At 36.1% G+C, this 23,061-nt stretch overlaps 1 protein-coding gene across 1 annotated transcript in view; it reads left to right on the forward strand.

Moving 5' to 3' along the window:
• The window catches only part of DCDC1 (doublecortin domain containing 1), a 445,002-nt gene that overhangs the window by 166,021 nt on the left and 255,920 nt on the right, over positions 1-23,061 (forward strand). The window contains exon 8 of the mRNA XM_031936696.1: positions 20,627-20,719. Within this exon, the coding sequence (XP_031792556.1) occupies positions 20,627-20,719 (93 nt within the window). The remainder of the gene's footprint in view (positions 1-20,626; positions 20,720-23,061) is intronic.

Genomic DNA, 23,061 nt, shown 5'->3' on the forward strand with positions numbered 1-23,061 from the left:
GTATCTACTAAAAAAAAAAAAAGGAAAAAAATACAAAAAATTAGTCGGGCCTGGTGGCGGATACCTGTAGTCCCAGCTACTTGGGACACTGAGGCAGGAGAATGGCGTGAACCCGGGAGGCAGAACTTACAGTGAGCCGAGATTGTGCCACTGCACTCAAGCCTGGGTGACAGAGCGAGATTCCGTCTCAAAAAATAAAATAAATAAATAAATTAATTAATTAAATTAAATTAAAATGTAAAAAAAACCCCAATGTTTTGTATATTTGAAAATTGCTAAGAGAATAGATTTTAGGTGTTCTTATCTCAAAAATAATAAATATATGAGATAATGCATAGGTTAATGAGCTTGATTTAGCCATTCTGCAATATGTACATATTTCAGAACATCGTATTACACACCAAAAATACATACAAATTTTATTTGTCTATTAAATAAAAAGAAGTGTTTTTCTTATTAACATATGTTACAGCTACTTTTTTATCGTGGTAAAATACCATAATATAAACTTTAGCATTTTAAATCATTTTTGATCGATCAGTTCTGTGGCATGAGAATATTCACATTGTTCTACCACCATCATTGCCATGCATTTCCAGACATTTTTCATCTTTCCAAACTGAAACTCTCTACATTAAGCTCTAAACCTCCATTTGCCCCTGTCCTCAACCCCTGGCAACCACCATTCTGCTTCCTGTTTTTTATGAATTTGATTAGGTAACTCATAAATCAAATCACAAAATATTTGTCCTTTTGTGTTTGGCTTATTTCACTTGGCATAATGTCTTCAGGGTTTAACCATGTTTAGCATATATCAGAATTTTCTTCCCTTAGTCCTAAATAATATTCCATTGCATATATATATATACATATATAGTTTATTCATTTATCCATATATTCATTTATCCATATGTTTGTGTATATATATGTGTATATATGTATGTGTGTGTGCATATATATATATATATATTTTTTTTTTTTTTTTTTTTTTTGAGATAAGGTCTTGTTCTTGCTCTGTAACCTTGAACTCCTGGGCTCAAGTGACCCTCCCACTGGGCTCAAGTGAGAGTAGCTAGGACTACAGGTGTGTGCTACCATGCCCAGCTCGTTTTTTAATTTTAATTTTTTATGTTTTGTGGAGAGGGAATCTTGCTTTGTTGCCCAGTCTGGTCTCAAACTCCTGGCTTTAAGCAATCCTCCAGCTTGGCCTCCCAAAGTGCCAGGATTAGAGATTGAGCCAGCCACCTGACCAGTTAAAACATTTTTAACTGAATAATTTTATTCTTTAAAATACTACTGAAAAATCTAAGTGGGTAAACATTTTTATAAGATGGTTGGAAATATGGATATAATTTCTATTTTTTATCATCCACTTTCATTCCTTGGATATTCTTGAAGTATTTTGTTTGCAAACATTTATTGTTTTAACTTGAAAGTCTTAATATTTATTGAGCATCTATGTGCAGTGTGGAATAAGTGTCATAAAATCTGAACATCTGGCAACATGTCAGTTCACTTTTTCACACAGCATTTTGTGTAACTGAGTAGCAGTTACCATCTTTAGACAGAATTTTCATTCTTTGGTGGAACACAGATTTTATATTTTCTACCTTTCTCATTTATATATGCCTAGACTGACACAGACCTGTCCTCTAGGCCTGAGCTATACTTGACATGTGTCTAGTCCAAATTAAGACATGTTGCAAATGTAAAATTCACACTGGACTTCAAAGATTTAGTATGAAAATAGATGGCAAGATAGTCCGTTAATACTTTTTGTATTAATTATATGTATAAATGATTATACTTTTGCTAAATAAAATATATTACTAAAATAAATTTTACATGTTTCTTTTTACTACAGCTCCTACTGGATAATTTAAAATTACATGTGTGCCTCACATTAAATTATTGGTCAGTACTGATCTCAGTGTTTATATTCCAATTCAGGGGTACTAAGCCTGGGGGCCAGATCTGACTGACCACCTGCTTTGATATGATCAGAAAGTTAGAATGGTTTTCACAGATGAATATTTACGATTGATTTGATGATAGGAAACATTAGCTTTGAACTCTAATTAAGTGAAATGTTGTTCTCCTAAAAAAAATTACATTCTTCTCATTAGTAGACTTGTATTTCAAAATATTGTACTCAATTGTATTTTGAATTTTGTAAAACACATCATGAAATTCTTTTTCCTCTTGTTATTTAAGTTCATATATTTTATCCTTGTTTTTGCCTCTTGGTGTGCAAGGCCTAAAAAGTATTTACTATCTGTTTCTTTACAGAAACAGTTTGCCAACTGCTGATACAAATGGGCTGGGCAAGGCAAGTTTGAGGAGGAGCTAAGCATACTGGAAATGTTTTAGATTCCAGTAGGCAAGAGTTCTAATCTTATCAACTGGTCTAACCTCTGAGTCTTAGTTTTTCTCATCTGCAAAATGACAATAATGATTTGTTTAGGGTTATATTGAAGATGAAGATACTGTATGAGATATATTGTGGACGAGGTGACTCTAATGTGCCCTCTGTCTATAATGCTCTTCCCTTGTCCACCTGGACTTGGTCACCTCTTGCCCACCTTTGGCTTCATAATCTGCTAGCTCAGGAGAGCGTTTACTGGTCTGGTCTCCAGCCTAGGGTAGTTTCCCTCTAAATTCCACACTTCTTTTTATGCTTGTCATACTTACTCCTACTTGTCCTATGTCTGCCTTCTTTCTAAGATGTTAAGCTCCATGAGGGAAATGTCTGGCTTGTTAACCACTGTTTCCTAACCTTGACACATAATGAGTATTCAATAAATGTTTTTTGAATGATGTTGATGATGCAAAATTCTGTACATGTGACACAAAAAGAATTCAAAAGAAGATTATTTTTTTCTGTGGAGATTTCAAAGTTTGAATCTTGAGAAATGGGTCATGTTTTGGGACAGATAGCTCAAACATACTTGACTCTTCCCCACTACAGGACTTTCTTAAAGATAAGTGAGACAGTGCCAGCACTAGCACAGTGCCTGGCACATAATAAGTCCTCAAGAAATTATCTCTCCTCTAATAATGGATGATGATGATGATGAATTCAAATATTGAACATGAAAATATCAAAGGATCTAGGTTCCAGATAAAGTTGAGAGGTCAAACTTTTTGGAAAGCAAAATGGAATCCATTTCAGACTAAGTAAATTAGTCCTCCTTAGTATCCAAATTCAAACCATTCTGAACAACAAAGGTTTTAGCTCTTTTTGAAAAAGGAACAGGATTAGAAATGCAGGACAGTAAAAATTTAGAATCCAAATCAGGTTCTGAAAGTCAGAACTAAGTAAAAATAAATCTTCTGAGGTTATATATTAGTTAAAAGTTTATCCAATAAATGTCCCTTTGCCTAAAAATGCTTCTGGTCAGAGTGGTAACTGGCAGTTGTAGGGTACCTGCCCCCTCAGAACATAAGGCTGAACACCTGGGAAGAAGAACCACATAGTAGGGCATAGTAATGCATCCACTTTAGCCTTTCACAGCAGGAATGGACAGTTGGGCTCCAGAGAGATTGGAGCCAGTAATGAAATCCAGTGCCAGGGTTCCCTTTTACAGCCTTTTCTAACCTTATACATTGTAAAAGGCCAGGTTTGCATGATGAAGATGGCTTCAGACAATGGACTCTTTTTCCTCCTTTGTTTATATGTATGTATTGCACCAGACTTCAGGGCTTTCCAGAATTTCTTTTAATAATTCTATGTATCCCAGCCATAATTTTCACCACAGCTCTGTTCAGGTTAACTGGTATTTGTTAAATATCTATTCTATGCTAGGCCTGAGAGATGTAGAGATAAATACATACTAAGAGCTTACTTTAGAGGAGCTCAGTCTGGTGGAAGAGAGCAACACGTAAGAGACACCACTTACCACAGTGGTAAGTGCTGTGATAGCACCCTGCATAATTAATATAGGAGCACAGTAGAGGGAATCAAAATGGGCTCCTGGGCCTAGGACTGAGAAGTCAGAGCAGGCTTTCTGGAGGTAAACCAGAGCAGAGTCTGAGTGTATGTGTGAGTGTTAGTTGAGGGACAGCATTTTTATTAGTCTGTTCTCATACTGCTATGAAGAACTACCTAAGACTGGGTAATTTATGAAGAAAAGAGGTTTAATTGACTCACAGTTCCACAGGCTGTAGAAGAAGCATGGCCAGGGAGGCCTCAGGAAACTTACCGTCATGGAGGAAGGTGAAGGGGAAGCAGGCACCTTCTTCACATGGCAGATCAGGAGAGAGAGTGTGAGGGGAAGTGCTACACACTGTTTAACAACTAGATCTTGTGAGAACTCACTCGCTATCATGAGAATAGCAAGGGGAAAATCTGCCCCCATGATCTAATCACCTCCCACCAGGTCCCTCTCCCAACACTGGTGGTTACAATTTAACATGGGATTTGGGTGTGGACACAGAGTCAAACCATATTATTAAAGGCAGAGCAACAGTTTGAACATTGGCACGTGTGTGTGTGTGTGTGTGTGTGTGTGTGTGTGTACGCTCATGACACTGTGTGAATGATACAGCATAGAGTTATGGTAATCTGCTTGTGTGTTTGTGTGTGTGTGTGTGTGTGTGTGTCTGTGTGTGTGTGTTTTTAAGACTGAGTCTGGCTCTATTGCCCAGGCTGGAGTGCAGTGGCACAATCTCAGCACACTGCAACCTCTGCATCCTGGGTTCAAGTGAGTATTGTGCCTCAGCCTTCCCAGTAGCTGGGATTAGAGGCACCCACCACCATGCCCAGCTAATTTTTGTATTTTTAGTAGAGACGGGGTTTCACCAGTTGGCCAGGCTAGTCTGGAACTCCTGACCTCAAGTGATCCGCTCACCTTGGCCTCCCAAAATGCTGGGATTACAGGCGTGAGCCACGCGACCGGCCAGTAATCTACTTTTTATCCTTATATTCTCCACAACCCACAACAGAATTTATGGTTATAACAAGTAACTATGGTAGGAATTCCCAGAGTGGGGAAGGAACTTGATAATGCGATGGGGGTTTGAAGAGTAGATTTTGAGAGTCTGTCATAATTTCAGGATGTAGGGGTATTGATGACATGAGATAGTTGTATAACATAAGAATAACTATGACATAGCCTAAGGGCAAGTCAGAGTTGTAAGGAAGGGGATGGGAGAAGAAGCAGATGAGGAGGGAGAAGCCAGATAGTAATGCCATGATAAAGACCTTGCGTTTTTAACTTGTAGGCAGTAGGGAGTCACTGAGGGGTTTGGAGTGGACAGTGAGATTGTCAGATTTTTGTCTTACATTAGAACTCAAAAACCAGCTAAATATAGATAAATCCAAAATATAGATATATGTATGGTGTAGTCTGCTCAAGGTTTAAAAATTTTTTGATCCAGTATTGAGAATATATCCAAACTTTAGAGTCTGTATTCCCTTATGGCAACACTATGTAGCGATAAATAGCAGCTGGCTCACTGGATGGTGAAAGAAACCATTTTTCTCTCACTTCCCACACATTAAAGCCCAAGGAAAGATTCCTGAGTGTTCCAATTTTGCTCATTCCTGAACTAATTATGCTGTTCTGTGGTTAGTCAGGACTGAGCCAATTAGCCCACCCCATCAGGGCATAGTTTGCCATGATTGTTGTCTCTCGACTAGGACCAAATGAAATGGGAAGAGTCAGTAACCTCTTGGATGGCCACAGGTGCAGAGTGTAGGTGTAGGCACACCACAAGACAGTAGAAAGTAGAAAGACAGTAAATGATTTCAACAAATGTGTGAGCTGATGTGCTCCAGCTGTGAATACACTGTTTTGGTGACACAAAGGAGATGACAAACTGCCTCAGGAAAGGCGACCCAAGGAGATTAGAGAGGACTTTAGTAAGCAGAGAAATAGGGGGAGAGAATTTTCCCAAAATACTCCTAGGATTTACTTGTTATCTCTGCCTAATTATTTCACTCTCAAGCAACTCCTGGTTTAAACAGTAGATCACATGTTTACCCTGTATAGCGCAACACTGTGGTGGAGACTTTTAGCTTTCCATTAGAATCATTCCTTTCTTTTTTGAAATACAACTATACTCTATCTCCCAGCCTAACTTGCAGTTGGAAACGGCCATGTGACTAAGTTCTCTCCAATGGAACGGAGGCAAAAATGATGTGTCTTCATTAGCGACAGAGTTGAGGATTATGAAAACAAAAAGACAATGTGCTTCTATCCCTATTCCAAACTTCTTGTGTCACAAGTCTAATTTGCACTGTGATGAGGGGAGAGCTTTCAATTAGACATGAAATGAAAAAATTGAACCAGGTTGAATTAAAAATTATTCATATTTAATTTTATTTTTAATTGACAAATAATATATATTTATGAGGTACGATGTGATGTTATGAAAAACACACACACATCGTGGAATGATGACATCAAATGAATTAACATGTCCATTACCACATAATTATCACTGTTTGGTGGTGAGCACATTTAAAATTTTGAAATACATACAACATATTATTAACTAGGATCACCATGTTGTGCAATAGATCACTAAAACTTATTCCTTCTAATGGAAACTTTGTACTTTTTGACCTTTGTACCTGTTGACCTTTGTACCTTTTGATAACTGTAGGTGACTAAATAGTTATTTGTCTGCTTGAGATGATTTTAAGGAACATTTGAATGCACTGCTATGCAGAATAAGCAAGTTGTCAACTAATATGGCGATGTGATACCATTTCTGTAAACATAACATTCACGTACTTTACATGTACCTGTATTTCTATACACGTGCATAGGAAAATGTCTAAAATATTAAATACAAAACTGTTAACAGCACCTCTGAGTATTCATTAATTATTGTATTGTGTTAGAATGCATTAATGGATATTTTTGATATGAAAAAATAACAACATTGGGTGCTATTTTTGATAATCCTAGAGACGAAGTAGAGGTTAGGTAAGTTTCATTAATAATTGCAGACAGCCAGTGGATCTTTATCCAGTTTCTTTTTTGTATAATCTTCCAAAATGAATTCTCCTAGATTAAAGGCTCCAAATGTAATTTATTTTCTCATTATATCATAAAAAAATCATGTTAATAGAATTCTGATTTTTGACTCTAAGCTTTCATAATTTTATGCTTCAATTTGAATTTAAAAATTGACAGTTTGTTGCTATTTTTTCATTTTATCATATTTTCTGGTGTATCGAAGACAGAATTAGAAATCATAAGCGTTGAAGTTAGACATGCCTGGATTTGAATCCCAGTTTTTCAATTTTCTTTGCCCTGTGTTCATGAGCATGCTACTTAACCTCTTTAAGCATCATTTACACAAACGTGCTGAAGTTATTTTGAGAGCTGAATAGATACAGTATCTGCAGTGCCCAGAATAGTGTGACAGAGTAGGCAGTGAGTATCCCACCCTTTTCTCTTCCTCATCTTTGTTCTCGTTTCTGTTCACTTTTAAGAAGCAGGAAATATAGTTTAATGCAATTCTTAAATAAGAATTTATTAATCTTCCATTGCCCTACACTAATTTACAGTACCTTCTTTTTCTCGATTCTCACAAAAGTTTAGTAGACTGTTGGCAATTTTAAAAGCAAAGAATTATAATAGTTTATCTCCTTTTGTCTATTTTTATAAATTTTAGGTTTTCTTTTGAATTATATTTGATCTTTTAAAAATTGATTGGAAATTAGGGAAAAGCAATTATGTTGGAAAAGTGTGTACCTAGATTAGATGATAAGAAATAAGTACAGTAGTAAATTAGACATATTGGTGGGTGACAAGGAAAGGAGTATTAAAAAGAGGCTTTCTTATTACAAAATTAATGCATCTCTTTCTCTTTATATAGATAGAAAGATAGATATTGTAGAAAATTTAATTGAGTAAAGCTGATATAAATTAAAAAGAAAGAGGATTATACTACTCATCATGGCCTCACTATCCTGAGTAGCTATTCTCAATATTTTGGCATGTGCCTTTTTGATATATACTGATCCATATTTAAAGTTTTATTTACTTTCTGAGACTTAATTTTTCATTTAATATACTGATATTTTTCCCATTGTTAAATATTTCATGGCATTATTTTAAATAGATGATGATATTCTACCCTACAGGTTTATTTTTGAACATTTACATAGTATGCAATCCTTTTACTATTGCAAGCAATGTTTTGTCATCCTCTCAGTCAATCTTTGGGTGCATATCTGTAATTATTTCCTGTTGACAAATTTTTAGAAGTGGAATTTCTGGCAAATTGAAACTACAATGAGAGATGCCACATTACTCCTGAAAGAATGGCCATAATTAAAAAGTCAACAAACGATAGCTGTTAGTATGGATGTGGTGAAAAGGCAACACTTTTAAATTGCTGATGGGAAGGTAAATTAGTACACCCACCATGGAAAACAGTACAGAGATTCCTTAAAGAACTAAAAGTAGAACAACCATTTGATCCAGCAATCCTACTGTGTCCGGAGTTTATTCCTTCCAGTGGGGTCTTGGTCTTGCTGACTTCAAGAATGAAGCCACGGACCCTTGTGGTGAGTGTTATATTTCTTAAAGATGGTGTGTCCGGAGTTTGTTCCTTCAGATGTTCAGATGTGTCCGGAGTTTCTTCCTTCTGGTGGGTTCACGGTCTCGCTGACTTCAGGAGTGAAGCTGCAGATCTTTGCAGTGAGTGTTACAGCTCTTAAAGGTGGCATGTCTGGAGTTGTTTGTTCCTCCTGGTGGGTTTTTGGTCTCGCTGACTTCAGGAATGAAGCTGCAGACCCTCGTGGTGAGTGTTACAGCTCATAAAGGTAGTGCGGACCCAAAGAGTGAGCAGCACCAAGATTTATTGTGAAGAGTGAAAGAACAAAACTTCCACAGCATGGAAGGGAACCCCAGCGTGTTGTGGCTGCTGGCTGGGGTGGCCAGATTTTATTCCCTTATTTGGCCCTGCCCACATCCTGCTGATTGGTCTATTTTACAGAGCGCTGATTGGTCCATTTTACATAGTGCTGATTGGTCCATTTTACAGAGTGCTGATTGGTGTGTTTACAATCCTTTAGCTAGACACAGAGCACTGATTGGTGCGTTTACAATCCTCTAGCTAGACAAACGTTCTCCAAGTCCCCCCTGGACCCAGAAAGTCCAGATGGCTTCACCTCTCACTACTAATGGGTACTTACCCAAAGGAAAAGAAGTCATTTTAAGAAAAAGACACATGTACATATGCATGTTTATAACAGCACAATTTGCAAATGCCCATCAACCAATGAGTGGATTAAGAAAACGTGGTATATATACACCATAAAATACTACTCAGTCATAAAAAGGAATAAAATAATGTCTTTCACAGCAACTTGAACAAAGCTGGAGGCCATTATTCTAAGTAAGGTAACTCAGGAATGGAAAACCAAATATCGCATGTTCTCATTTATAAGTGGGAGCTAAGCTTTGAGGATGCGAAGGCATAAGAGTAATATAATGGACTTTGGGGACTTGGGGGGAAATTGGGAGGGGGTGAGGCATAAAATACTACATATTGGGCACTGTGTATACTGCTTGGGTGACAGGTGCACCAAAATCTCAGAAATCACCACTAAAGAACTTATCAATGTAACCGAAAACCACCTGTACCTTGGAAACTATTGAAATAAAAAAAGAAGTGGAATTTCTGGATCATAGACTGTAAACATTTTTTTTTTTTTTTTTTTTTTTTGAGATGGAGTCTTGCTCTGTCACCAGGCTGGAGTGCAGTGGCACGATCTCTGCTCACTGCAACCTCTGCCTCCTGGGTTAAAGTGATTCTCCTGCCTCAGCCTCCCTAGTAGCTGGAACTACAGGCATGTGCCACCATGCCTGGCTAATTTTTTTTTTCTATTTTTTGTAGAGATGGGGTTTCACCATGTTACTCAAGCTGGTATCAAACTCCTGAGCAGGCGATCCACCAGCCTCGGCCTCCCAAAGTGCTGGGATTGCAGGCATGAACCACTGTACCCAGTCAAAGATTGTACACATTTTTAAGGTTTAATATTCTTTGGCAAATTTTCCTCTACATAATTGTAGCATTTATGTTTTCACTAGCAATAAATAAAAACACCAGTTTCCCTGTATTCACTAGTCCTTAAATTCACTTATCTTTATCATCCACCAATTTTTTTTGACCGTTTGGTAATTTAAAACACTTCATCTCATTGTTTTAGTTTTAATTATTCTATTAGTAGTAGTATTGAACTTTTTTGTGTGTATTTTCTTTTGCTATAGGTATTTTTTCTTTTATGTTATGTGTTTACTTTCTTTGCTCTTACTTTCCTTGGCTTTTATCTTTTTATGAAGGATTTTAAAAATGTGTCTGAAAATGCACTTCACATATTGAGCATATTAACTTATTGTCACATCGCAAATATTTTCTGAGTATGTTGTTGCTTTTGATCTTATTAAAGTTCCTTTTTGAGGTATAGTTCCAGACTTTCATTTCATTAATTCTATCCATATTAGACTTAGAAAGACCCGCTTCCTTTTAGACTTTATGACTCCAACTATATTATCTTCTATAACTTTTATTATTATATTTAAATCTTTAAGTTACCAAAAATGTGTGAAGTAAAAAAAATGCCTCTAACATGTTTTTCTAAAGTGAGAGTCAATTGTCCTATTCAATAGTACCTGTTTCATAATTCACTCTTTCCTAGTTGATTTGAAATTTGGGCCACAATCCCTATCTGAGCCCTTGATGCTCGATGTATTGTGGAAATTCAGATTGTTTTGAGATTTTAGAAAAGTGATGAAGTACATAAACCATATATCTATATGCATATGGTGACAGGACAGAGGCAGATTGAGCTTCACGGATGAAGTTGGACCAATGTTGGACCACAAAGGATTGATGGAGTTTGTCTGGATGATGGAGTCTATACCAGATGGGCAGAGAGGCAGGAGAAATACTCGAATATAGGAATGAGCATGTTGAGGAAACCAATCTGAAGAGGTCTTTACTAGGTAATTACTGGAAGTAGCCATACTGGAGCTGAAAGGTACATCATGCCCAGCTCAAGCCACATTCTCACTCTGCTCTATAAGGGTGGTGGCCTATCTGGCTTATTTTTTCTGGATCCCAGAATTCTGAATGCAGTTCTCAAGTTCTTTGATTCAGATAATTACTTTAGTAGGTGAGAAATGCACAGAGAAAATGTGGTTCTTCTCTTTGGGTAGAGTAATGAGAAAATTTGAATGAGGAAAAGTAGACAGGACTGGCCTCATTGAAGTGGCAGCTTGAGCAGAAAGAATAGAAAGACAGCCTGGCACACGTGATTCTCAGCTGAACTCTCAAGATGTTTTGGAGCATTCATAAACAACTTATGATGTTTTATTTGATACACTTAATTGTCCTTCTCAATTTGCTAAGTACCAGCTTATCACCCTAAAGATGTGCAGTGTGGCTGTATTTTATTCCTCTCCTTTGTCTTACAAATCCTGTTGTGTCTTTGTTCCTTGGCTTAGTCTATCAATGTATTACATCACATGCATGTATATAATTTGTGGCAAAATAACTAAATGACTGAGTTATATCCTGACACTAATATTACTTTCTTCCTGAGCTCTCACCCACTAGATAGTGGGGGCAAAATAACTGAATGTCTAAATCAGTTTAAAGCTTAGTTTAATCCAGTTTTTTTTTTTTTTTTTTTTTTTGAGAAGGAGTCTCACTGTGTTCCCCAGGCTAGAGTGCAGTGGCATGATATTGGCTCACTGCAACCTCCACCTCCCAGGTTCAAGGATTGTTTTACCTCAGCCTCCCGAGTAGCTGGGATTACCTGCTTCCACCACCATGCCTGGCTAGTTTTTTTTTTTTTTTTTTGTATTTTTAGTAGAGATGGAGTTTCACCATGTTGGCCAGGCTGGTCTTGAACTCCTGACCAGGTGATCTGCCCACCTTGGCATCCCAAAGTGCTGGGAATATAGGTATGAGCCACCATGCCTGGCCCTAGTCATTTAAATCATTATTTTAGGTCATGATTTCTCTCAGAAAGCCTCTCCTTTTCCCTGTTGGTTTCCTTAAGGTGCAATATGGAAGAAGGGGTTGTGTGACACTCATATCCTCAAGGCATTGGGGGAAGAGGCCTCTGATGTTGTGCTGCCTTTTGGAATGTATACATTGGCACGGCAGCCAATTTATATATAATTTAAATAAATTAAATAAATTTAATTTATTTTATTTCTATGTTGTATCTTTCTTATTCCTCACTCCAGCAAAGGTTCAACAACAGACAGAGTCCTTACTCTTAACTTTAAAGGGGGAGATTTGTGGGCCGAGCCTTCTAAATTTAGCTGTGTATATATGTTAATTGGGAGGAGTAAAGGTTTTTCTTGAGAGGCACATTCTCTCTCAAGGAAACAGCCTTTTTTGCAAGCATATTGTCTTGTTGCACAATTCCATTGTACACCTAGCAACAATATTATTGTGACAAGTTCTAGGGATGCCTGGGGAATAATTTTAGCGGCTTTGTACTTGCAAAGGCCTGAAAGAAAAGCACGTTGATAATTTGAAAAATGATTACCCTGGTTATATTATCCATTACAATATATGAAGGACATCTTTAAACTTGCGACATGATTAAGATATTTGAGTTGGATACCTTAGGTTCCAAGGAATAGAGACTCGCTCAGATCTTCTAAACTTGTGGGACATTTACTGTGAGGACATATGTGACATATCTATTAGGGCTGATGGGTTGCAATCAATGGGAGCTGATCCAGGCTAACTTAGGCAAAACCAGAATTTAATAGGATGCAGGTGGTAGCCCATGGAATTCAAGGGAAGGCCAAGGAAAGGGTCTGTAGAGAGTGGGTATCACTCTGGACATCTCGAACTAAAGGACAATCTCTTTACAGTGCTGCTAATGGGACAGATTTTCTCTAATTCTTCATGCCTCTAAGTGGCTCCCTTCATGACTATCTCTTAAGAGAGAGGCTGATTGGCCTGGCCAGGGTCAGGGGCCCACCCCTTTGTTTGTGGAGCACAGTTCCTCCAAAACTCAGAGTGGCAGTGGAAGATATTCTGATCATGGCAGAATATCTAAGCAAAAAGTTTATACTCTGGCTACTGAGTCAGGACTAATTTAGAACCATTTTCTCCACAGAATGTGTGAGAGCTAGAATTTATTATTACTTAAAACAAAACAAAACAAAACAAAAAACAGGAAAGGAAAAAGATCTTAAAATCCATTTAAGGCTGGGCACCGTGACTCACACTTGTAATCCCAACAGTCTGGGAGACGGAGGTGGGCGGATCACTTGAGCTCAGGAGTTTGAGACCAGCCTGGGCAACATGGCAAAATCCCATCTCTACCAAAAATACAAAAAACTAGCGGGCATGGGATAATCGCTTGAGCCTGGGAGGCGGAGGTTGCAGTGAGCCAAGATTGTACCACTGCACTCTAGCCTGGACGACAGAGCAAGAAAGACCTTGTCTCAAAAAATAAAATAAAATAAAATAAATAAAATAAAATAAAATAAAAGTTTCTTTGAGCGCTTAGTAAGTTTTGAAGAATTCCCTTTTTTGTCCTTTTAGACAAATTATAACCCTTTTAAAATAATACTGTTTTAAAATAGTTGTGTTTTGATTTGCTGATTATCAAATATTATGATGGTTTCTTTTATACCTTCTCTCTTAAACTGCTCTTAAGAAGCTACAGGCTGTGGTCAAAGTAGCGTCTTTCAAAGAATTAGCAAGGATGGGAGAGGAATCCCTGACTTTGGAAGCTTGGGCTGCATTAACCATCACTAATGCTCAATGTCTTAGAGCTAATTTATGGCAGAGATAGAATTCATAGCCAGTTATAAATGAAAGGTTTCTATCTTTTCCCCAAGATGAGAAGTGGCACTCTTGAATTTCTTTATAGAGGGACTTAAGTGAGATTACATTATAAAAAGTAGGGGCTAGGTCAGGACTTAGTTAAGGCATCTCTAAGATTGCCACTGAGTTAAGCATGTATAGCTTGAGGGAATGTAATTGAGCCAATGCAGAGCTGAGAACTGAATCTTCAGTTCTGCCTGCATTGTAAGACTGGGCTCTTGGCACATATTCTCCACTTATATTTAAGTTCAGAAATAGATTAAGTATGGGTTCACACTAACCATCTAGCACTTTGCTTCCCAATATGAATATACCTTCTACTACTTTAGCTGATTGGATCAGCCATGCCCTTTCTCTGTGCTTCTTCCTCAAGGTTCAGCTTGTCTTCTCCCCTCCCTCTCCCAAAGTCATGTCCAGCCACTTCACTCATTTTACTTAGAACTAGTTTCATCTTGTAATTAATTATTAATTAAAAATAATAAATATATTACTTACTAATAATGCCCCATATTACCACTTCTCATCCTTTTCTAGCCAGATACTACTTATTACTTATACTTCTCCATCTCCAGCCACTCCATCCCTAAATCATATTTCTGTCCTTCTTACTTATAGACTGTATTGTTTTTGTGTCCATTTGGCTGTTATGATGTGCCTTGTGTCATATATTGTTTCTCACTTCCTATTATTTTTTAATTGTCTCCTTAACCATATTTGTCTCCTTAACCTATTTGTATCTGGAAAAATGTCTAGTACAGTTTGTTGCATGTGGAAACATGTCATATTATTTAATGCTATGATTTTCTAAATTATGAGGGAAAGTGCGATCAATTTGGTTCAGCTCAGGTTCCCAACTCCCTCCTTGCCCACAACTACAATTTTAATCAAGAGCTAAGCTTTTGTGAAAGTTTTAGAGGCTAAAAGACAATAAAAGACCATTTTTTAACTTGCCCAGTTTAGTTATAAACCTTGAAACATGGTCTTGTGCTTCTTCATAGTCCCTAGTCTGATTCGAAATTAATTATAGGTATTTAACAATTATTAAGATCAAATAAATAAGATTATAATATCATTAATTTTAGAAATTTTTAAAACATTTAAATTAATTTTAAGTCAAAGATAGTTGGAATGTATCCTTAATTTATCACAAATGTTGAGCACATGAAGTCATTCTTTAAAGAAATTCTATTATCCTAAAATATAATACCTTCTCTATTAACTTATATGTGTAATAGAGATAAAAGAAGCATATGAGTGCATATGTGTACACACACACACACACGCACAACTTTGAAAACTCCATTTGATAGTCCTAAGAATCAACCTTACTATTTATGGCAGAACAGATAGCATTTATTTGATATGTTGACCTTTCCACCAGTTTGATTTTATGCATCTGAACTTTTCAAACCAATGCCTGGATTTTGGATTCATTTTTGTGGACAGGTGGGAAACCAAAAATATCAGTCCTATCCAATTTGAAAGGGTACAGACTCATTTATTGCTTAATTCTTTTACCAGATATTTTTTGTGTGGCCACTCTTAATTCCAGTAATGCATTTCCAGATACAAATTAACTAGGTTGACCGAATTCAGAGTTTTCTGGACATCCATATACCAAATAGTGGCTTCCCCCACTCTCCCAGCAGCCACCTCCCGTTCCCATACATAAATGGCAGCCAGCAATGGCTAGAAACAAAGGACTCTCTCCTAGTCCCTGAATACAGTGTGACATTCATTCTGAGAGAAGCTGGGGCAGCTCTTTGAAAGCCGACTTCTTCAGCTCGACAATAACACACAATGAGTTATTGACTTGTTTATATACGGAGCTCTTTTCAGTAACTAACTCTGACTCCCACAGTCTGGACAAATGATTGATTTCGTGGTTAGAAAAAGAGAAAGCTCTCGCACTAAACTCTGTAGTGCAAACTACTTCTTCTCCATTTGTTCTGTAACTGAATAGGACCTTATTAAAATGCACTTTCCAAAAAAATACCTGCAGCTGGCCTTTATAACGATGTTTTGTATATATAAATAAGTAATTTGTCCCAGTCTTTTGTATATTAACAGACCATTGGGAAACTTGTCAATATATATGAAGGCTGATTATCGTGTTGTTTCTGCTAAAACAGTATTACCTATATTGATCTGCATGTAAAATATGGATCAAATATTTATTAATAGATCAATTAATCTATTGATCTCATGAAAACTTTGGACTTTTTATATTAATAGGTTCAGTTTTCTTGTTGGGTCATGTTGATTCATTAAGCACATTTTATATAACACATATAATATACTTCACATTTAAATCATTAGCTATTCTTAATACAGAGAAAACAACATGCAGAACTATAGTTCAGAGCAATGAGAGTTTGGTTGGACTAAAAGGCTTTTCCCCCTTTGGCTAGTACCTATCTGGAATGTCAATATGAATTAGGTAGACAGAACACACTAGCTGGTTAAATTACTGTACCTTGTCTAAAGATATTAATAATCGAACTCTAGAGTTACTGTAGTATTTTCTCCTATAAAATAGATTTTTAAAGATCTTAACATGTTGTTAAAATTTTTACACAATCTGTATGATTTTTCTAAGCACACTTTAAAATATTTTGGGGAGAGTTAAAAAGAAAATCCATCATTGGTTAGTGATGCACGTAGGATGGGATCACTGCTGTTCTGACTGTATTTCTCCAGCAGGAGGTCTTGAGCCCGTTTTCCCCTCTAGGATGTCCATAAGAGAGCTTCCTGAGCCAGCAAACATTTGAAGAATTCCTCAAAATTAAGAGCACTTTTAATTATCGTCACAAGGTGCTACATATTTTAAAAAGAACTATATATTACTAAACTGTGACCCCTTAGGGCTTTGGAGAGGGCACAATGCCTGAAACCTTAGTATTAATAGTTTTAAGTAAACTGATATAGTTTGGAAGGTAACAATCAATGGATATTATTTCACTGGAATCTGTTACTTCAGGTACACCTTTGCGGATTTTTTTCCTTTAGTTTCTAAACTAACTGCTTGATGTGAATTTATTCCTTTTTATCTTCTGTTTGTCTAACCAGACCATTTTCCTGAAACAATTTTGTTCAGTTTTCTTTGCCAGAGCCATTATGTTTCTTGTTTATTTCATTTCAGATACTGTTCTTGACTAGTTTCTTGATTGTTCTATTATGGTTCCCACTGGTATTGAATGAACCCAACTTCAACCTAAGTATGTATGGCTAATGTTTGTTACAAGTTTTAAAAATCTTAGCAGCAAGGCCTGACAAAAATGATGAATGAAACCTTCCTGTTTAGCTTCTTAGATTTTCATGTGCACAATGAATATTTGAGGATGCCTTCTTATATTTAAAAGGGACAAGATGTACTTAGAACCAAGTGACTTGATTTCCTCCTCCCCTATATGGTGGGGATTTGATTTTTCAGTTATGTGCAAATTTTATCCACCTTTCTGTTTCCAATTTTTAATTTTTGAAATCTCTACCCTTCTTCACACATGAAAAATCGATCTCAGAAATATCAAACCCATTGACAAAAAGTTATTTCATATATTTTAGATAAGAACAGTGAATCAAAAGCATATAGTTTTATTTTAATGAAGAAACAGGATATTCTCATCAAAGGTGACAGGAGAGAAGAATCCTACCATTGTTACCACGTCGTGGGGTTTAAGGGAAAGATGCTATTATTGTTTATTAATAACACTGCATATTATTAATACCTCAGGCTGAAAATGCCCTTTCTTAATTTGACTTTTTACTTTCTGTAATTTCCTCTAAATGATTTCATTAAAATGTGTGTTTTAGAATGCCTTGTCTATTTCCAGAAAAGGCCCCATCTGTGTATCCTTATAATTTGGTGACCATTTATTTCTTAATATCTTACTGCACTTCCCTTTTGGGATTATGCTGTGATGGTTGTCAGTAGCATCGGTCTGTTTTCCCCCTTTTATGTAGATTAGTTTAATGCTTCTTTAGAAGTTGAATATTAGAGTGGAGGTGATTTTTTTCCAACTATGGTGCTTTCAAAGGCAAAGAATTCCCACCTTTTAAATAAAAAGTTCCTTGGCAGCAGTTCTAAATGTCATGGCCCCGAAAACGCATTAGCATCGGCCTCACCTGCTGTGGCACCAAAGAGTTTCATGGTTCTGTTTTTGTTTTGTTTTGCTTCCCTTTAACAAAGATCTGCTCCAAAGTTTTTGCATTGGGAAATCAATTTTGTAAAGAATAGATGAACTTGGTAAATATTCTCCAGCCTGGTCCCTCTCTTCTACACCCATTTCCTCTCGAGATGAGAACTCCCCTGATAAAATAAACAGATGCTTTAGACCAATATGTTGTGCCATGGTTCACACCTGGGCTTACATGTGTGGAAGTTGAGCTTGATACTTAAGTTTTCTTAGCATTAAGCGCTTTTTTGTATCATTTAACCACAGTAACAAATATATTCCTTGGGAATAGTTTCACATAATGATGTTTATTGCGGCACTACTCACAATAGCCAAGACTTGGAATCAACCCAGATGTCCATCAGTGACAGACTGGATTAAGAAAATGTGGCACATATACACCATGGAATACTATGCAGCCATAAGAAAGGATGAGTTCGTGTCCTTTGTAGGGACATGGATGCAGCTGGAAACCATCATTCTCAGCAAACTATCACAAGAACAGAAAACCAAACACCGCATGTTCTCACTCATAGGTGGGAATTGAACAATGAGATCACTTGAACACAGGAAGGGGAACATCACACACCGGGTCCTATTGTGGGGAGGGTGTAGTGGGGAGGGATAGCATCAGGAGATATACTTAATGTAAATGATGAGTTAACGGGTGCAGCACACCAACATGGCGCATGTATACATATGTAACAAACCTGCACGTTGTGCACATGTACCCTAGAACTTAAAGTATAATAATAAAAAATAAATAAATAAGAAAAGATTTTTCAAAAACTCTTTATCAATGATTCTCATTCTAGGGCAGGGATTGGCAAACCACTGCTTGTTGGCCAAATTCAGCCTGCCACGTGTTGTTATTGTTGTTTTTTAAAGTTTTGTTGAAGCATAGCCATGCTCATATATGTGTGTGTGTATGTGTGTGTGTGTATGTGTGTGTGTGTGTGTGTGTAGTCTACTTCATGCTACAATGGCAGAGTCAAGTAATTGCTACAGAGATTGTATTCTCCCTCTGCCCCCACAAAACCTAAAATATTTACGATCTAGCCCTTTACAGAAACATTTCCCAACTCCTTATGTAGGGTGATCATCAGAATCACCAAAAGATTGCTGGGCCTTTTCTCTCTACCAAAACAGAATCTCTGATATACTGAGCTGTGTCTCATATCATTGGATGAAGTGTCTACAGGTTTAATACTATTATTCTAGTATGTATGCACATCTAGATTCAAGAGATCATATTTTTGAACCTCCCTTCCTCTATTTGATGCCAAATATAGGAAGTCCTGAGTAAGTCTTCAGGTAGGGTTTGGATTAAAGATTTATGTTCACTCAAACATGATTTTCCAGGCATACAATTTCTAAGTAAGCAATTGAGAAAGCTTACTTAAAACAACAACACTAACAAAACAAAATGTAAAAACATAGTTGTTATTCATTTTCACTCCAATCCTCAATAAGGAAATATGGTATGGCAAGTCCGTTGCTAAAGCATTATTGAATATTCCAATTCAGAGGGTTCTGTATTAGGCTCTTATTCTCTATTAATGTCAGTCTGTTGAGCAAATATTATTTTGGGAGTTTAACATCATTTTTGTTTGAAAAATAAGAATTTCATTAAAAAACACAACAATTGGCTGGGCGCGATGGCTCAAGCTTGTAATCCCAGCACTTTGGGAGGCCGAGACGGGCGGATCACGAGGTCAGGAGATCGAGACCATCCTGGCTAACACGGTGAAACCCCGTCTCTACTAAAAAATACAAAAAACTAGCCGGGCGAGGTGGCGGGCGCCTGTAGTCCCAGCTACTCGGGAGGCTGAGGCAGGAGAATGGCGTAAACCCGGAAGGCGGAGCTTGCGGGAGCTGAGATCCGGCCACTGCACTCCAGCCTGGGAGACAGAGCCAGACTCTGTCTCAAAAAAATTAAAAAAAAATAAAAATAAAAAAATTTCATGTTTTGTATGAAAATAGCATTTGTTTCTATAAGGACAAATGTTTCCTTATTTGTTTCTATTTATAGAGAAATACAGAATGGGCCACATTTATTTTTTATAACACATGGGTTAGCAGCAGTAGTGGAAGACCTTTATCTAGCTTTGTAAATGGCGCAGGTTTGAGGTAACTGTTTATGTATTTAGATGCATGATCCTTTATCATGAAATATCATAAATGATTTAGCACCATTCTAGACTGTTGAACTGACACTTTTGGTTTATGTCATTGACTTCTTATCCCGACATAACAGCAAACAATTTACTCCCTATTCATAATGAAAGGTTTTTAATAGAAATATCAACCTAATTTTTTTAAAAACAGTTGTTGTGTTCATTTTAATGAAATGCTTTAAAAAAGTAATCATCAGTGTCTAATATCTGCAGTTAAGGACACTCTTGCCCTAAGTCATCTTTAGTAATCCTCAAAACAATAAAAGATTGAAAGTAAAAGATTCAGTTTGTTAAATGTTTTAAATATAAAATGAAATTTACAGTTTTTTTATGTAAGTATCAGCAAAATTAATATCAAATCGCATTCGTGATTATGCTTAACTTTCGAATAAATGTCGCTATTATGAGCCAATAGATATCTGCTTTCATGCTGTTTATTTTTTCTAGCTGAACCTGGCCATGAATGAACAGAAGGAGAAAATTACAGAAAAAGTCATTCTTTCAATGACAGCAAAGGAACACCATAAGGAACATGAAGAAGTAAGGAAATAACTTTGTAAACTGTATTTTAAAACTGCAGTGAGGGTCACGTGCAATGGCTTACACCTGTAATCCCTGCACTTTGGGAGGCCGAGGCGGGCGGATCACAAGGTTAGGAGTTTGAGACCAGCCTAACCAACATGGTAAGACCCTGTATTTACTAAAAATACAAAAATTAGCCGGGCATTGCGGCACACACCTGTAATCCCAGATACTCTGGAGGCTGAGGCAGGAGAATTGCTTGAACCCGGGAGGCAGAGGTTGCAGTGAGCCGAGATTGCGCCACTGCACTCCAGCCTGGGCAACACAGTGAGACTCTGTCTCAAAAAACAAACAAACAAACAAAAAACCAAAAAACTTGCAATGAACACTAATTTTAAAATTAAGATAAATTTTACTTTGGTATAGACAGCATGAAAAATAATTGCATGCTTAAAAGAATAAATCAAAGTATAATTTTCTGAATATTTTCTCATAAGTTTCCTAAATTGGTAAATTGTTACGTGCAACTTGAAATTGGAAGTTATAAAACCTACCAACATAGGAAAAACATTAAAACATTTTTTGAATTTTTGATAAATACTAAATCTTGCTGTTATATCTGGTTTTCTAAGAATAGAGTTATTGTTCTGAATTTTAGAAATACTAATAAAGTTATATTTTATCAAGGGAAAGCTATAGTTTACAAATGTTAATCCTAAGTGAGCTAATCAGAAGATTCTGTAGGCAATATTGTAATGAAGAACAATATTATTATTAAAGCAAACCTTCTTCTCTTCAAAGCTCATGCTATGAAGTTGACAGCATATTCCATAAATGAAATAATACAAAATTAGTGTTAGACAAAAGGGGAAAATGATTTTCATGTCGTTTCCTGGAATGCAAAGGCGTTTAATCTTTCTAAGGAAAGAAAGTGAATTTTCTAATTTCCATGTACTTCTGTCAGTAGAAATCCAAAGTAACTTCAGAAATAAGATAATGTGAATATTTTAAAAATAAACTTCTCATATATTTCTTTTTTGGTATTTTGGTAAAGAAATGCATTCAAGCTTCAGAGTTTTGATATTTCTTGCCATTATGATTGCATCTTCCTTACTAACCATGTGTTTTGTAATAGATGAACAAGTAGCATGCACCAAATTTTCCTGTGTAAAATCTATTCTTACATTAGAGACCATATTAGTATTTGGGACATACTTGTCTGGTATTAAAGACTATATTGTAAAAATCGATTAGCCATCTCAGTAGATAATATTTCATAAGGAAAATTAAAGTTAAACCATTTCTAAAATGTAATAAATAGCAATAACACAGATTTAAGTTATAGTTCTGACTCATTCTCCTGAATATTAACAAGTTACAAGACTAGGTTGTTAATTATAAATTTGAAAAAACATCATTCTCTGTGTTTGAAAAATGTTTTACCAGAATTGGATAATAATTTAATTACATTTTCACAGTAAGTTAAAAATGAATCTACCATGTATCTTGGAAACTTTGGGAAAATGCAAAGAAGTCTCTCTAGATTAATTAGTATAATTAAAATAATATCTATAGCAATATCAATTATTATTAGAGATTAAATAGAAAATATTGTAAAAGAATAACAGATTATTTTCTTCCTTTTAAACATTGTAATTATTTTGCCTTTTGATATTTTATGCAAAATTATAATTTCAATGGACTGAAAACTTGAAGTGGCCTTGGAAAATGATCCAGTATAGCAAATATGTAATTTTTAATCTTACCTTGTTAGCAACATTGGAAATGATAATTATCTTTTCTGGAAAATCTAATGGCAATTATGTTTATTTGGTGTTTCTTCTTTGTTATTGTCATCTTTATTTTCTTAGCACTATGTATTTCAGTGTTCTTACACAATGCCTTATTTAGTTATATATTTGCTTTTTCAGCTCTGGCTCAAAAAGCCTTTTGTTTACTTCAAATATCAAATACACAGCAAGGAGAATACATATTCATGTATGTGTGTGTTTGTGTGTGTGTGTTCATATGACACTTTCTAAATATATTCCATAGCCTCTGAAGATAATTTCTGTGTGCTTACTTGGAAAGTGATTATATTAATCTGGATGTGTAAGTTCTAACTTTTTGTTAGAAAAAATCTAAAAGACTCTTTTTAGAAAAGTCCTTGTTACCACTAACATAGCTCTCTTGCCAGGTGAGTTATCAAGGCATTTAAAATGACACTATTTTCAGTTGTTTCTTACCCCATGAGTGGATGAGGAAGTTAGACTATTGAAGAGCTTAAAAAACTTGTGATTAGAAAAAGTCTAAAAATTGAGGGCTAAAACATCAAGTCTAATCAACATACAGAGAAAGGA

Source organism: Piliocolobus tephrosceles, chromosome 13 (genome assembly GCF_002776525.5).
Source record: "Piliocolobus tephrosceles isolate RC106 chromosome 13, ASM277652v3, whole genome shotgun sequence".
Taxonomy (NCBI): domain Eukaryota; kingdom Metazoa; phylum Chordata; class Mammalia; order Primates; family Cercopithecidae; genus Piliocolobus; species Piliocolobus tephrosceles.